Raw genomic sequence first — 14,057 nt, forward strand, 5'->3', positions numbered from 1 at the left:
ACATTCTTTGAAGGAACTTATTACTCATAAATTAACCTTCTTTTCTAGGCTAATTTAGAACCCTTTTAACACGTAATATTAATATCTGTTAATATTATGTTTTCAGTTATTTGAAAACGCGATGGTTACAGCTGGATTAGTGGATGACCCGCGTAAATTAACTGGCAATCTTAATGTACTGTTAGCCAAACTATTAGAAAAACATTAAATTCATGTTCAATGAAAATGAATAAAGACCTTATTTAAAACTCTGTCAAAGAGTTTTTGTTGTTTTTTATTTTATACGTAAAACCAGTTACATATATGGTGGTACAAAAATAATACATTATTCATGGTGACCTTTGACCTTATTTAATCTTGTTCTTGGTGCATTGTTGTTCCGATTTGGCGCACTCGGAATGGTTCACTTTGTTCAAGGTCTCCAAAGCGGGAAGTCCCCTCAATTTTAAACTGTGTTGAACCAGTTTCTCGTTTTCGGCGTTCAATTGGGGTTCGATGCTATGTACCCATACTGATATACGAGATATCCGTGATTAAAATTAACCGAGTTTAATTAATTAGGCTTAATTACTAATTACTTTGGGGTCCTTCTCCATTTTCGCATCGATATTCGATGGAGTAACTTTCGTAATCGGTTGCGATTACGGTGTAGTTGTAAGAATGATCTGCTAATGGGAAAACTTCAATGGAAAGTTGTCAAAATTGAAGAATAGAGATTTTGCGTAAACGCTTTGTTTAGTATACGGTCAACTTACGGTCTTCGTAGGCAAATACGGTGCCTTTATAGTCGTTGCTACTCAAAATTGCCAGTTCAATTTTATCAGAATCGTGGCAGCGTGGAGCTGTGCTATTCGACCTGCTGAAGACAAAAATATATGTATTATCGACTATATTTTCTTCAGTTTCCTAAGGTCCAAATTGTTCAACGTTTCTGTGGTTTCGCGCGAGGTCACATATTGCTCCTAGCAAAGGTAAAATCAGACCTACCAAGAAATTACGCTATAATTAACGCTGTCTTTGACCAGGTTAAATTTTACACGTTAAACTAAGTTAGATTATAAAACTAATTCTTCAAGTAGATCATTGTAGATCTTTTCCGTTATGGTTCTAGACCCTATTATAAGCTTTCAGCGGCTTGGAAAACCCCCAAAATTAACATAGAAAACGCCAAGCAGGCAGTCTACGACCGAACCCAAGAATATGGACTTTACAAGTTGACCGTGAAATTTTATACTGTCTCAATGATAGAAAACGTTTATACGTCAAATCTTACTTGTACGTGATAGTCTTATTTAAAAATGGCTTCAATTTTCCATTATCATCCTTATCCAAGATGTACTTATAAGTAGTACACCATTCATGGTCTAGTTCGCTTGGGCGATATACGCTGTACCATTTCTTACCAATATACTATAAAATTTATAACGAAAATAATTATTATACTTATATAAATTAAGGTTAAAAATGTAACTTACCTTGTCCAAATTAATGTCAACAAACTCCTCAATTTTGGGACAAATCTTCGTGGGAACGGATTCTTTCACGGTAACCGTGTCTTCACTGGGTGCCGAATAACCGAGTGAAAATAACGTAGCCAACAATAAAATCGAACTTACAACCTTCTTCATTTTATCTTAATTATATTTAAGTCTGAAAATTAATCCAGAATTAATACAAATGAATAATTTAGGACTTAAATAAGAGCCAATATATACAATTTTTTGGTATTAAATTATCCAACTACAACGGAACTAATAGATGTTGAAAACAATTGCCCAAAAACGTCTAGCGCCAGATCATTAAAGGTGTGAGAAAAATCACGGGTGCTTTCCTCAATTTAACCTTTTCATTTACAAGTTTCTGAAGATAAAAGAGCTGCGGATTAACATCTAGGATGCTAGACTAGACATTTTTCGGTCAATTTCATAAAATATATCAAATGAGAAACCGCAAATTAGGGATAATTATTCGCATTCTTTAAAACTAAGCTAAAAATTTATTTCTTGTTTATGAGAAAAGAAGATAGAAGAACACCGTCAACCAATTGGCACCACCGCTTTCCGAGACAATTCTCACAATCTATCGGTTCCGAATAACGTAAATATTAAGGCTCTTTAATTTAGGGGTTTGAAAAATAGAAAATTTTACCTTTGAACGAAGTGTTTCAGTCGGATTCTCGTAAAGAAATGCAACGTGTTTAGGATTGAAGATGAGCTTAAGATACCTTTTTAATCCCGTGTTTGCGATAGGGAGGGTAGATAAAAGGATGGGGAAGAACTCCTTTAAAAACTATAGGCGGTCATTCTTCAAATGTTGTCAATTATGTCAGGATGTTACCCCTTTAGGGAAACCCCTTCATTTCTAACAACTCTAATAATAATAATGATTAGAGAGATTAAGCGTTAATCAAATTTGAGGGAAAACGTTGGACGTCAAGACATTGGCAATATTAAGAAGTTTGACTTCAACTCTCTATTGTTCTAACTCGAAGACTAAACCGAGAAAGGTAGCTTAATCCAATGTACCATGCACGGTTCAACAAACTCACGTCATTATATAATTACTCTTATGACAAAATGAAATTGGAAATTTACCAGACGAGTCGAAGCCGCATTAGAAAATTAGATTCTGGCATTGATTGAAACCGCGGGAATACATACAGGTATCAGGAATCATCGCGTATCCATTTTCACTCAACGTATCTTGGCGGAATTTGTGGGAAGATCTAGACTAATAATTATGTAGGACGAGCTTTACCTGGCAAATAATCTATTTCGCTGCGCCTACCAACCAATGAAATTGCAGCTAAAAAGGTGTCAGGATTAAGAGGCGTGTCGAATTACTCAAGACCGGCCCCCAAAAATAAACATACAAATTAACTTTGGAGATATGGGGGCACGATGATTCCTATTAGTTATATGTATTCCTGTTGAAACCTATACCTCATAATGGCGGCCATGTACTGCCAAAGGTAAAAGTGACGTTCGGGATTGATTAGTGAATTAGTGTCAAAGTGTCACCAAGAACTAAAAACATCTCAGGTTTTTCCATTGGGTATTTAATAAGCTTCCCACTATGATTTAGTGTGAGAGAATCGGAAATAGTGGGAGGGAAAATCTTCGGAGATCACTGTAATACAGCCCAGTTCTTTCTTTAAACGTTCTCACGTCATATATGGGTTCTTGGTGTTACTATTTGAAAGGTGTACAATATGGAAATAATATTCATTTAAATTCCAATGTGTTCTAAAAATTAATAGAAAAAGAAAACCAATTCGGTTTTTCTAAGTAACCCTAAACGGGTTCAGAGCTGATTTTAAGAGTTTCTGTGATAAATGTATAATTAATGTTTTCTATAAATGTTCTCACGTCGTATATGGGTTCTTGATGTTACTATTTGAAAGGTGTACGATATGGAAATAACATTCATTTAAATTCCAATGTGTTCTAAAAATTAAAAGAAAAAGAAAACCAATTCGGTTTTTCTAAGTAACCCTAAACGGGTTCAGATCTGATTTTAAGAGTTTCTGTGATAAATGTATAATTAATGTTGGCAAGGTGCGAATGAAACTTTTTTTGTAAAAAAAAGAAGAAAACTATGGTCTAGAGCTAAACGAGTAGCTTGAGCACATCCTGCCATCAATTTTGTTTTTGGTAATGTTCCGAGACGCCGCCCCGAATACAGAAAATGACTTTTAAAAGGATGGACCAGGACCACGCGCGCGGGTAACCGACCTAGGTCGAATTTACGGCAGATAAATCGAGGGAGAAATACAGGTACAACCGCTCCCTGAGTGTTTTTAGGCCGCTTACCACAGGTAATAATACCATGAAAGCATTATTATTGTACCTGCATGTGTTGTAGTTGTACTCGATTTAAGAAAACGCACAATAAAAATTAACTTCTGAATGTCATAAGGGATTCTGCAGATGGTGGATTATCCGAAAACTATAAGGTATATTGGACGGTTAGGGAGGGTATGAAATGGTCTGGAGGGTCTCGGGATCAATTTAAATTAGTGCTAATTAATTGAGACCGCATCGGCATCTATGAAAATCAATCAACGTAATAATCGCGTAAAATTAACCATGTGACCATATCAACCCCTATTACAAGAATAATTAAATGTAGCAATTAGTAGAGCTCTGTATAGAAAAAATTGTCATTTTCCCCCTCCATTAGTATTTTAGTCGTTAGTTGGAAACCTTTTTTCCAGATCTACCATCTTATTTCATTTAATAAAATTACGGTGGAACCGGCTCTTTTTTGCCACCCCTCCCCAAAGTCTTATTAGCATAATTAGGCATTATTCGTTCAAATCATTACGAGTTTAATGACCGTGTTTAAAATCGTTTGCTACCATTTCATTTTCATTCATTTTTGTCTCCGGAGTTATTGGCATTTCTGCGGGTCATAGGCGGTATGTAGGGGAACATTGGCCACTCCGTTCTTTTGAAGGACGTTTTGAACGATGCCTTTTGTTTCAGAAGACAGTTGCTTAGATCTGGACTGAATCCATATATAAACTGAAGTTATTTAACAAAATATATTACTATATTGTTATTAATCAGAGTTCATACAACCTTTGGAAAACTGATTTCTCTAAGTTTTCCAGGTTTTTCCATATATTTCCCTGACTTTTCCAGGGTTTTTCCCATATAATTCCGTAAGTTTCCAGGTTTTCCCATATATTTGCCTAAATTTTCCAGGGTTTTCCCATAAATTTCCCTGAATTTTCAGGTTTTCCCATATATTTCCCTCACTTTCCTGGTTTTTTCCCATTCATGGAGTAATAACAACGGGGGGAATGGGTTTTTATTATAGTTGAAGCAAACCCTTCAGAGCAAACTTACTCAAACCTCCCAAACTTCCCTGAATTCCCTGAATTTTACTAAAAATTCGAAATTTCCCTGATTTTTTGTCACCTATTTATTTCCCCGAGTTTTCCAGGTCAGATTTCCAGATTTGTATGAACCCTGCTAATTGAACTTGCCAGCTTCTAAGAACTATATATCTCTTCCATTTTCATTGTCATTAAAAATCTAGTTAAAAACTGACAAATTCAATAGTAAAACTTCGTCACTCGCGTCATTTGGCCAATTATAAAGTTAACGTACGAATAGGTGGATTTGGATCATACACCTGGCAAGTGAATTCAATGGCGTACGAGACGTAATCGGTGTCCAAAATGTAATAATTATGTCCAGAGTCAACTAATAACGCAAACTCAAAATTAAACGTCAAAATACGAAACATATTCCAATTAATAAAATATATATACATTCTTCTATATCCAATACAGTTCCTGTAGGGTTATCAGATTTCCTTAGAGTAATATGATATGTGTAATTTTTGCTCGCTTTTCTATATATATATATAAAACTAATATTATTTTCAATTTGATTAAAATAAGTGAAAAACTAAATAAATACGTCGCTTTTACGATGACGTCATTTGTCAATAAAAGTTTATCGGTGTCGTCGAGGGTGTAGTTGTATATGGGACAAGTGTCAGATGTTTCTCGAGCTCGCTCTACGTTATACCAGATACCTTGATACTAAAATTTTACTCGGTTAGCTTTACGTATTTAATATTAAGTATATTAAATCGTCATGAGAATCTACCTTATTTTGATCGAGATAGACTGGATGGATATAAGGGCATTTATCGAGATGGTATTCAAAATCGCCTAATTTTTCCGACTGACTTGAATTAATCGCGAAAAACTTTATAATAATGTATAAGATCACTAAAAAGCTTCTATATTCTGCCATATTTCGTTCTCGACTAACTCTACAATCGCGTATTTGTTGAATTTACACCTGCATTGCTTTGCTGATAAAAATTGTACATGTTCCATTTCATAAATTCAATCTAAAGTCCTAAACTCTTTTTAAAAGTGTATACCCATGTATTTTTGAAATCAACAGAAAATAAAATATCAGTATGAAAATTATACGAGAGTTATAAATTCAATTTACGAGGTTTCATGTTGATCCCAAAACATTTCTTAACTATTTCCTTTGTTTTTGTAGTGTCAATATCCCTTTATACAAAATAGAAACGCCGAAATATCCCTTTAAGAAAATTGCACGATGCACTAAATCACAATTAATTTAATTACAAACGAAAAAAAAAGTTGCATCGGCCGGGAATCGAACCCGGATCACCCGCGTGGGAGGCGAGAATTCTACCATTGAACCACCGATGCCTAGAGACATTGCCTATGATTTTTTTTCTCTGACTTTCGTAACATAACATATATCACTAGCTCAAATATTTGAACGTACGTATAATTTAAACCGGATAACACCCAAATATTTTAGACCTAACGGTATTACATGGTAATTCAATAAGATTGTCAAATGATGCAAAATTAATAGTCATTGCATCGGCCGGGAATCGAACCCGGACCTCCCGCGTGGCAGGCGAGAATTCTACCATTGAACCACCGATGCTTGATATCTCGGATCATCATTATTTTGCCGACATTTTTAAAGCTCTCGTTGGTCAGAATTTCTTTTCCTTATTTAGAATATAGAAACCAATGAGATAGATAGAGTTCCAATTCAAATCGGCTTACCGCGATACACATTTTTTTTATCAAGCAAGTTTATCAAAACATGACAGCGCCACCTGTGAGCCTCTAGCGGAACTAATTACAACTTTTACTCGCTTATTTTCAATCAGAAACATCGTTATAATTTTTATTTCATCTATTTATTAGATTAAAAAGGACTAGAGTTTTTATTATTTAACTTGCTTATTTTATTTAACACGTTTAAAAAACTATTTTGACAGCAGACGGTAATAAAAAGTTCTTCAAGTGATTAATAGGCGGCGCCACCCGTATTTGATAAAGATTCATGCTCGACAAAAAGTGTATCGCGAATCGTCGATCTCGAGATCCCACGTTGTGACTCTAGGTTTATATATATATTCTATCTCATTGATAGAAACTTGAGTTGAGGCGCGCGGGAAAATTCATAGAGAAAAGCAAGATGCTGAGTTGATTTCAAATTCAGAAGATTAATAGGATCTTAGCGCCATTGCGTAGCCAGAAATATCAATTGTTAAATTTAAGTATATAATTAGCTTAAAAAATGCATGATGAATGTAGATCGTTCAAAATCATAATTTTTCGACCATTTTTAAAGATCTAGGCTAGTTGGCCTCATTAAAAAATGTATTAGCATGCCATAGCATAAAGGTATAGCCAGAAATACGATTTTTTCATATTTTAAGGGGAATCAGGAGATTTCCAAATATCCCAATGCATAATTAGCCTAAAATTATGCATCGGCCGGGAATCGAACCCGGACCTCCCGCGTGGCAGGCGAGAATTCTACCATTGAACCACCGATGCTTGATATTTCGCAACAGCATTATTTTTCCAACATTTTTAAAGCTCTTGTTGGTCAGAATTTCTTTTCCTTATTTAGAAACTTGAGTTGAGGCGCGCGGGAAAATTATAGAGAAAAGCAAGATGCTGAGTTGATTTCAAATTCAGATGATTATATAGGATCTTAGCGCCATTGCGTAGCCAGAAATATCAATTGTTAAATTTAAATACATAATTAGCTTAAAAAATGCATGATGCCTGTAGATCGTTCAAAATCATAATTTTTTCGACCAGTTTTAAAGATCATGTTTATAAAGACCTAGGCTAGTTGGCCTCATTAAAAAATGTTTTACCATGCCATAGCATCAAGATATAGCCAGAAATACGATTTTTTCATGTTTTAAGGGGAATCGGGAGATTTCCAGATATCCCAATGCATAATTAGCCTAAAATTATGCATCGGCCGGGAATCGAACCCGGACCTCCCGCGTGGCAGGCGAGAATTCTACCATTGAACCACCGATGCTCTACATAATGCACAACTTAAATTTTGAACTTTTTTTCCGTTTTCAGAATAACATTTGAATCAAAATTAAAAACATTTAATAGTAAGGGTCTAACGTGTAATGTTAAAAATTAATTGATGCAAAAAGAAAAAATTTACACTGCATCGGCCGGGAATCGAACCCGGACCTCCCGCGTGGCAGGCGAGAATTCTACCATTGAACCACCGATGCTTACATAACTCCCACTCATATTGAAGAATGGACTTGGCCATTGTGCAAGCACCGAATATGTCGTCACCCATAGATAACAAAGTAAGACCAACGAAAGTTATAAAAACTCACCAACTTTTCCAGTTACGATTAGATATTGTAGTATCTTCTCAATAATATAATTTATCCATAAAGAGCACAAACACAAATCGCGATCATACACTTGTAATTGCTTTCTAGTTATGCCTTGCCATGGGCTATGGGCCGGCCATGCAATGATGCACCAGCCATGGCCAGCTTGCTTGATGTCAAGTTTGAGTTAGGCTTAGCTCTAACAGAATCTTTAGGGTATTCCACTCCATGAAAATAGCTTGTTTCGGAATCGAAAAACTATTGAAATTACTTCCAACACGTTCTTAAAGCTTTCTTGCCTAAAATTAATTACTATTACTTAAGAATATTAACGTAAATTGAAGATAAAATCATCACAACGTGATTTTGCCGCTCAAATTTATACTCTCCAAGTTTAGACTTGAAATTTGTCTTTCTAGATGCGCAAGCGCATGACGTCAAAAAAGCTCTTTTTGATAGGTGGCGTCAACGCATGGGAGATTTTGAAATGAAAAATATTGGCGGGAAATATTTAAAAAGAAAATAAATACAAGTTTTTGTTTCGTTACGCAACATTTTTATTTGTAATAAAATTTATCCAAATCATTCTTTGTTACGCCTTTTAGTCTCATCATTATATCGAAAAAAGGCGTTTTTAAATCTTACGCATCGTAAATTAGAATGTCACGGGATTATTATAGGCCTACATTGTAAAGAAAGGAATTGATTCATCAGATAGTTTCTAGATAAAAGCTTTTGACGCTCTTCAGATAAAAGACAAAAAACAAACGTATACCTGTTGCAAATTACACATGTGTTACTATAACCTGTACCTCTGAATATGTAGATATAGATGCGTTTTACAACTGTACTACAACACGCTTGCAATTTGCGAAACACTATAACATCGATCTGAAAAGGATGGAAAAAGTACTACTTCATTTTACATCGAATGGATTGGTATTGGTTTTGAATCGCAACGTGGTTCTAAAAATCGATTTATTCAGTTGAACTGTTATCTAAGAACTTACTTTACCTGTTCTTTAAATACCCAAGATAATAAGCCTACCCGAGGCGCTTCGTAACCTAGATTTGTGGGAAATTTAATTAATTGAAAAATTAAATTGAAGGGCCACGAACACGCTGTGACTGTACTAAAGGGATTAATGTAATCGACTGATTAAAGGACCACTCTCATGATTTCGCTTACAATTTTACAGTACACAGTGTTAAATTAATCCTTGAAAATAAGCCCGTAATCAAAACCGTGCGAGATAATGTTTCTTTGAGATTATAAAGGGATAGTTTCATACTGGGGCTTACAAGAGTATCAGCACGGAACATTTGACCCCTTTGCGCATAATCTCGTGATAGAAAAAACGTATCTATAATTTGGAATAGAGATTAAATACGATCGTATGGTACATGCGAGTGTGACTTTACTGGCGTATAACGTCGATATTGTAACAAGTGTGTTGAAACCTTTTTTTTTTTTTTTTTAGCAAGAATGAAGTCTACTTCATTATCGCGGTTGCCTACTTAAATGCTAGAAGAAAACGTTGGCGCCTGTACCCCACAAATCGTGAAAAAGAATAAAAAACAGCGCATTTATCAGATGAAAGTGCAGATTTTACAATGTGCCAAAAAATCTGAAACATTTACATTGTAGGACTAATTACCTCTAGAAATAAAAGAAAGTACTCTTTTGTTTTAGCAAAAGGATATAGGTAACTTGGCTCGGAATATTTAACAATATTATTTTAAACTTACTAGTGGGACGAAATTATTCAATGTTAATATTGAAGTATTTGCAGCCTATAATGTCAAATCTAATCGTGTTTTTAAACTAGAAAATGTATATACTTGAAAAATATTAATATTTCCATCCAAAGTTACTGTTATAAAAATAAAAATAAAAACACCACTTGAGTTTGAAGCAGATAAATAAATGAAACCGTTTCATAAATTTATTTATTGCTTCTTTGGAAAGCAATGGTCTGGCATCTTTTACTTCTATTTATGAACTTCTAGAAACCCCCAAAAAATCCTTAATTATATAATTAGGATAGCAACTAATTAAACTTCACAAAATAGCTTTCAATTTCATTTTTTTTAATTTTATTTTACAATAATATACTACAGTACATTCTTCTACCAGTAAACGTATTTCATGGATTTTTTTTTTTTTTTATTTTCAAAGAATTTGTTTTATCTGTTTCCCTATGTTATGGTTTGGTTTTTCGTTAAATCTTTTTTTTTATTCAGACATTCCAAAAAGTGATAAAGGAACATAAATTCACACGTAACATTGATTGATCATTCACACATAAATCTGAATCGGAGAAAAAACTGTTTTGGTTTTTCTTAATTTCTTTTTCATATAATTTACAACTTTTTTTTTTGTTTTTTCACCACAGAAACTACGATTAAAGACAATCACAACACATTTAATTCTTGGGTGAACTTTTTTTTTATATAATCCTGAATTTCTTTAATATATTTTTTTTTGGGATTTCAAGTCTTATTATTATTATTATTATTTTTTTTTTCACATTTATTTTATGCCCCGCCCATTTTTCCCAATGAAATTAAAAATTTACAATATCGCATGAGTGATTAATATTAACGATTTTGCTTTGTTAATTAATAATCATTTAATATTTGAATTTATTCAAAACACATAACTAAAAACTTCACATTGATTTTTCTGAATCTTTTAACGTAAAAGTTTTAAAACGTGGAATGTAGAGTTAGTTCTGTTTAGATGGAATTTTTATCATGTTTAGGCCAATTATAAAGGTCAAATTCGATGGGAAAATTATTAATAAATAATACCCCCTAAGTTTTCATCATTATTAAGATCAATTATTAAAATTAATTCTTGATCTAATAATAATTAACCCAAAAAACTAATTAATTTCAATTTGAGACCCCATCAAAAACTATTTCTGTTTGTTGGTTTATAAGTCATAAACACCAAGCGAAAGCTTTAAATTTAAACCCAAAACTACATTCAACTCCCCAAAACTTTGAATATTAATTTTTTATTTTATTTTATTAAATTTAAAATCCCAATAAATTTTTTTTTTAATCCCGAGATTCCAATTACAAAAACTGTGCATGGATTAAAATTTCTTCGTAATTTAAATATTGCTAAATATTCCAATAACTGACCCCCACCCATCCAATTTGTTTCTTTGTTCACTAAATGTAAGTAAATCTTTGCCACCACATTACGTTTTTCAGTCAAGTAATTAAATTAAATTAAATTAAATTAATTATAGGCCAAATACATCTTTAATAATTACACCATTTATTTTTGTTTTAAAACACTGAGGAGAAAAAAACCACGTTGTTTTGGGGTTTTTGAAAAAAAGAATAAACAGATTAATCTTTAATTTACAAAAAAAAAAAAAAAAAATCAAAATTGGAAAAAAAAACCATACAAATATATTCTTTTAAATAAAATTATGTCCATTTTTTTCCTTTGTATATCAGTTTAAGTGTACTTTTTAATTTAACGCATAATTACAAGCTAAGCTATTGATCAACAGGCATCGCGTATTTTTATAATGATAATTCTTAGATTAGGCCCCAACAGGACTAGAATGACTTTGTTTCTTATCTGTTAGTTATATTATGATATAAGTGTGATAACGAGTAATAGTAGGCGTTGTTTTTTTTTTAATAGGACAAAGAGGAGATGGGGGAGGTGTAGAAATATTTTGTTGTAGGGTTGAACAATTAATTATTAATTAGAAGACACACAAGTAGGCCTTTGCAAAAGTTTTAGGCTTGATTTGCACGAAGCAAAAAAAACCCCAGAAAACAAATTAATTAATAATTATACATATTAAAAATAAAGATTAAGGTTAATTAATTTAAATATTTATTTATTTAAGTTGAAGGAAAGAAAAATATCGTGCAAAAATATTGATTGGAAACAAAAAAAAACAAGTTATTGGAGGAAATTATTTTAAGGGTTAGAGTCATGATAATGACTTGGTTTCAAACCAAGAAAAAGTAGGTCAAAAAATAGACCAGGAATAACAAATAAAGGAGTGTTGTTGTAACAATCAAGGTTTACAACATAATTATTTTTTTTTTTTTTTGCTGGTCTATTTGGGCCTAACTTGCCAAGTTACTAAGCTCTAAGCTAAAACCTAGAAGAGGTATTTCATTTTATAGCTACCAAAATAGCTATAAGTCATTATTCATGACATATAACCCTGAAAAATGGCTAAAAAAATTATGATTTAATACAATGGCATCTTATATTATCATTTATGTAGTTATTTTCTAGTTAAATCCCGTTAGTTTTAATATTATTTTAAAAAAGGTTTGCCGGTACTTTTACTTTTATACTTTTTTTTTTTAAAATGTTAATATTTTCTGGCCTAAAAAATGTGCTTTTCATGTCAATTTTTTTTTTTTTTGGTTTGGTTTTCTTAATTTCCCTCAAAAATTTAATTTAAACAATACTCTTCCCAGGTTTTGCAAAATAATTGCTAAACTACTATTTTTCTTTTTATTTTACGGAATTTGGTTTAGTATTTGTTTTGTTATAGTTCTTTTTCTGATATAATAATTTTTTGTTTAAATAAAGTTAATGGAATTTTTTTTCGTTTCTCCCAAAAGAGGGTTTAACGTAATTAAAGAAAATTCAACCTCTGGTAGTGAGTATAAGCGCCACGATCAAACCGTATAGACCTAAGACTTCAGCAAAAATGAGAATTAAAATCATACCGACGAACAGCCTGGGTTGCTGCGCTGTTCCTCGAACACCAGCATCACCCACGATACCAATAGCAAAACCGGCTGCCAAACCACTTAGACCTACACTAAGGCCAGCACCCAAATGCAAGAAACCCCTACAAAACAAAAAAATAACATAACACAATGTATATGAATGGGGATGGAACTATACATTAAACTTAAACTCGATCAAAGATGGTTTTATACTCACTGGTATAATAGGTATCCGTCTGTTGGTGATTTGATGCTGTTTGCAATTAGGACAGCTACTACGAGACCGTAAATAGCAATAATACCAGCCATAACAACTGGGATAATGGATTTCATGATAAGTTCTGGTCGCATAACTGACATGGCGGCGATACCGGTACCAGATTTGGCTGTACCATAAGCGGCTCCTAACGCTAAAGGGGTTTTAATTTGAACTTAATTAGCTCAGGTCTTCTTATACATCAAAATGGGTGCATTATATAGAGTGCTAACATAAGGGCTGCTCTAATTATAAAAATAACAAACCAATATCACTGTTATATGTGAAATTGGGGAAATATGATAGTGTTTTCGCGGGTCCTTAATTCCATAGTTAGTAAACAATACAAATACGCGAGAAAAATTACCCATTGGTTCTAATCTTAATCTGAGGTAAAGCCTTACATAGTTGGCCTATATGTTGCTAAGCCTAGTGGGGTGAACCGCTATTTTATATTTTCCCCTAATTCGGAAAATTGCGTACGAATAATCAAATCAACCACGGACGATTTAGGTTACAACCGCGTATAAAATTTATCAAATTGCCCTACAATTTTTCCACAGAAAAACACCCTCGCACTGTTAGGCCTACTTTTCACCTAAAATTTTCAGAGCAAATACATACCACTGAAAACCATCGCCGCGGCCGATCCCATAACGCCGAAAAATGGGCCGTAAATTGGATTAGCTTCTCCGATTTCGCTCGACATTTTGAATTAAGTTAAATGTGATTTAAATTTAAAATTAAGACTATTAATTAGGACTTGAACTTCCTCGCCGGCTGCGTATCGAAGGATCAACCCACAAAAATGGCCGAGTAGAAAACTCAGCTCGCCGAAAATGAACCTAGCGTCATGTGATTTGCTCTTTGCGTCACCGGGAAG

General features: G+C 33.3%; 4 protein-coding genes and 5 non-coding genes across 15 annotated transcripts in view; 1 reads left to right on the plus strand and 8 right to left on the minus strand.

Annotated features, from left to right (window-relative positions):
- Trap1 (TNF receptor associated protein 1) overlaps positions 1 to 258 on the plus strand; it is a 44,053-nt gene extending 43,795 nt beyond the window's left edge. The window contains exon 15 of the mRNA XM_089852562.1: positions 107 to 258. Coding sequence (XP_089708688.1) covers positions 107 to 208 — 102 coding nt within the window. The 3' untranslated portion in view covers positions 209 to 258. The remainder of the gene's footprint in view (positions 1 to 106) is intronic.
- Positions 239 to 2,284, minus strand: LOC149623568 (uncharacterized). Of its 6 annotated transcripts, none has more exons than XM_089852577.1 (6): positions 2,149 to 2,284; positions 1,476 to 1,650; positions 1,274 to 1,410; positions 756 to 856; positions 579 to 668; positions 239 to 511 (listed from the first exon to the last, which is right to left on the minus strand). In XM_089852577.1, the coding sequence occupies exons 2-6, from the start codon at positions 1,626 to 1,628 to the stop codon at positions 348 to 350; spliced, it is 645 nt and encodes a 214-aa protein (XP_089708703.1). In that variant the 5' UTR covers positions 1,629 to 1,650; positions 2,149 to 2,284; the 3' UTR covers positions 239 to 347. The 6 variants fall into 6 exon arrangements, with proteins under 6 accessions (XP_089708703.1, XP_089708704.1, XP_089708701.1 ...); XM_089852578.1 differs by having other exon boundaries at positions 579 to 665; positions 2,149 to 2,282; XM_089852575.1 differs by having other exon boundaries at positions 756 to 859; positions 2,149 to 2,282.
- Positions 2,285 to 4,368: 2,084 nt separating this feature from the next.
- LOC149623569 (apolipoprotein D-like) lies at positions 4,369 to 5,802 on the minus strand. 2 transcript variants are annotated; one of them, XM_089852580.1, is made up of 5 exons: positions 5,625 to 5,802; positions 5,433 to 5,557; positions 5,282 to 5,325; positions 5,118 to 5,213; positions 4,369 to 4,526 (listed from the first exon to the last, which is right to left on the minus strand). In XM_089852580.1, exons 1-5 carry the CDS (start codon positions 5,772 to 5,774, stop codon positions 4,393 to 4,395), a joined length of 549 nt encoding a protein of 182 aa, XP_089708706.1. In that variant the 5' UTR covers positions 5,775 to 5,802; the 3' UTR covers positions 4,369 to 4,392. The 2 variants fall into 2 exon arrangements, with proteins under 2 accessions (XP_089708706.1, XP_089708705.1); XM_089852579.1 differs by having other exon boundaries at positions 5,282 to 5,364.
- Positions 5,803 to 6,140: 338 nt separating this feature from the next.
- Positions 6,141 to 6,211, minus strand: TRNAG-CCC (transfer RNA glycine (anticodon CCC)). Its single transcript has one exon. It is a non-coding gene; the product is annotated as a tRNA-Gly (tRNA).
- A 176-nt stretch (positions 6,212 to 6,387) lies between these two features.
- TRNAG-GCC (transfer RNA glycine (anticodon GCC)) lies at positions 6,388 to 6,458 on the minus strand. The gene has a single exon. It is a non-coding gene; the product is annotated as a tRNA-Gly (tRNA).
- Positions 6,459 to 7,295: 837 nt separating this feature from the next.
- Positions 7,296 to 7,366, minus strand: TRNAG-GCC (transfer RNA glycine (anticodon GCC)). The gene has a single exon. It is a non-coding gene; the product is annotated as a tRNA-Gly (tRNA).
- A 431-nt stretch (positions 7,367 to 7,797) lies between these two features.
- On the minus strand, positions 7,798 to 7,868 carry TRNAG-GCC (transfer RNA glycine (anticodon GCC)). Its single transcript has one exon. It is a non-coding gene; the product is annotated as a tRNA-Gly (tRNA).
- Positions 7,869 to 8,008: 140 nt separating this feature from the next.
- Positions 8,009 to 8,079, minus strand: TRNAG-GCC (transfer RNA glycine (anticodon GCC)). The gene has a single exon. It is a non-coding gene; the product is annotated as a tRNA-Gly (tRNA).
- Positions 8,080 to 10,260: 2,181 nt separating this feature from the next.
- Positions 10,261 to 14,008, minus strand: Vha16-1 (Vacuolar H[+] ATPase 16kD subunit 1). Its single transcript, XM_089852588.1, has 3 exons — positions 13,799 to 14,008; positions 13,136 to 13,328; positions 10,261 to 13,040 (listed from the first exon to the last, which is right to left on the minus strand). Exons 1-3 carry the CDS (start codon positions 13,881 to 13,883, stop codon positions 12,833 to 12,835), a joined length of 486 nt encoding a protein of 161 aa, XP_089708714.1. The 5' UTR covers positions 13,884 to 14,008; the 3' UTR covers positions 10,261 to 12,832.
- Positions 14,009 to 14,057: the final 49 nt, after the last annotated feature.

This window comes from Phalangium opilio, unplaced genomic scaffold (assembly GCF_054372755.1).
Source record: "Phalangium opilio isolate 3A_F unplaced genomic scaffold, DU_Popi_V2 ptg000113l_1, whole genome shotgun sequence".
In the NCBI taxonomy this organism is placed as follows: Eukaryota; Metazoa; Arthropoda; class Arachnida; order Opiliones; family Phalangiidae; genus Phalangium; species Phalangium opilio.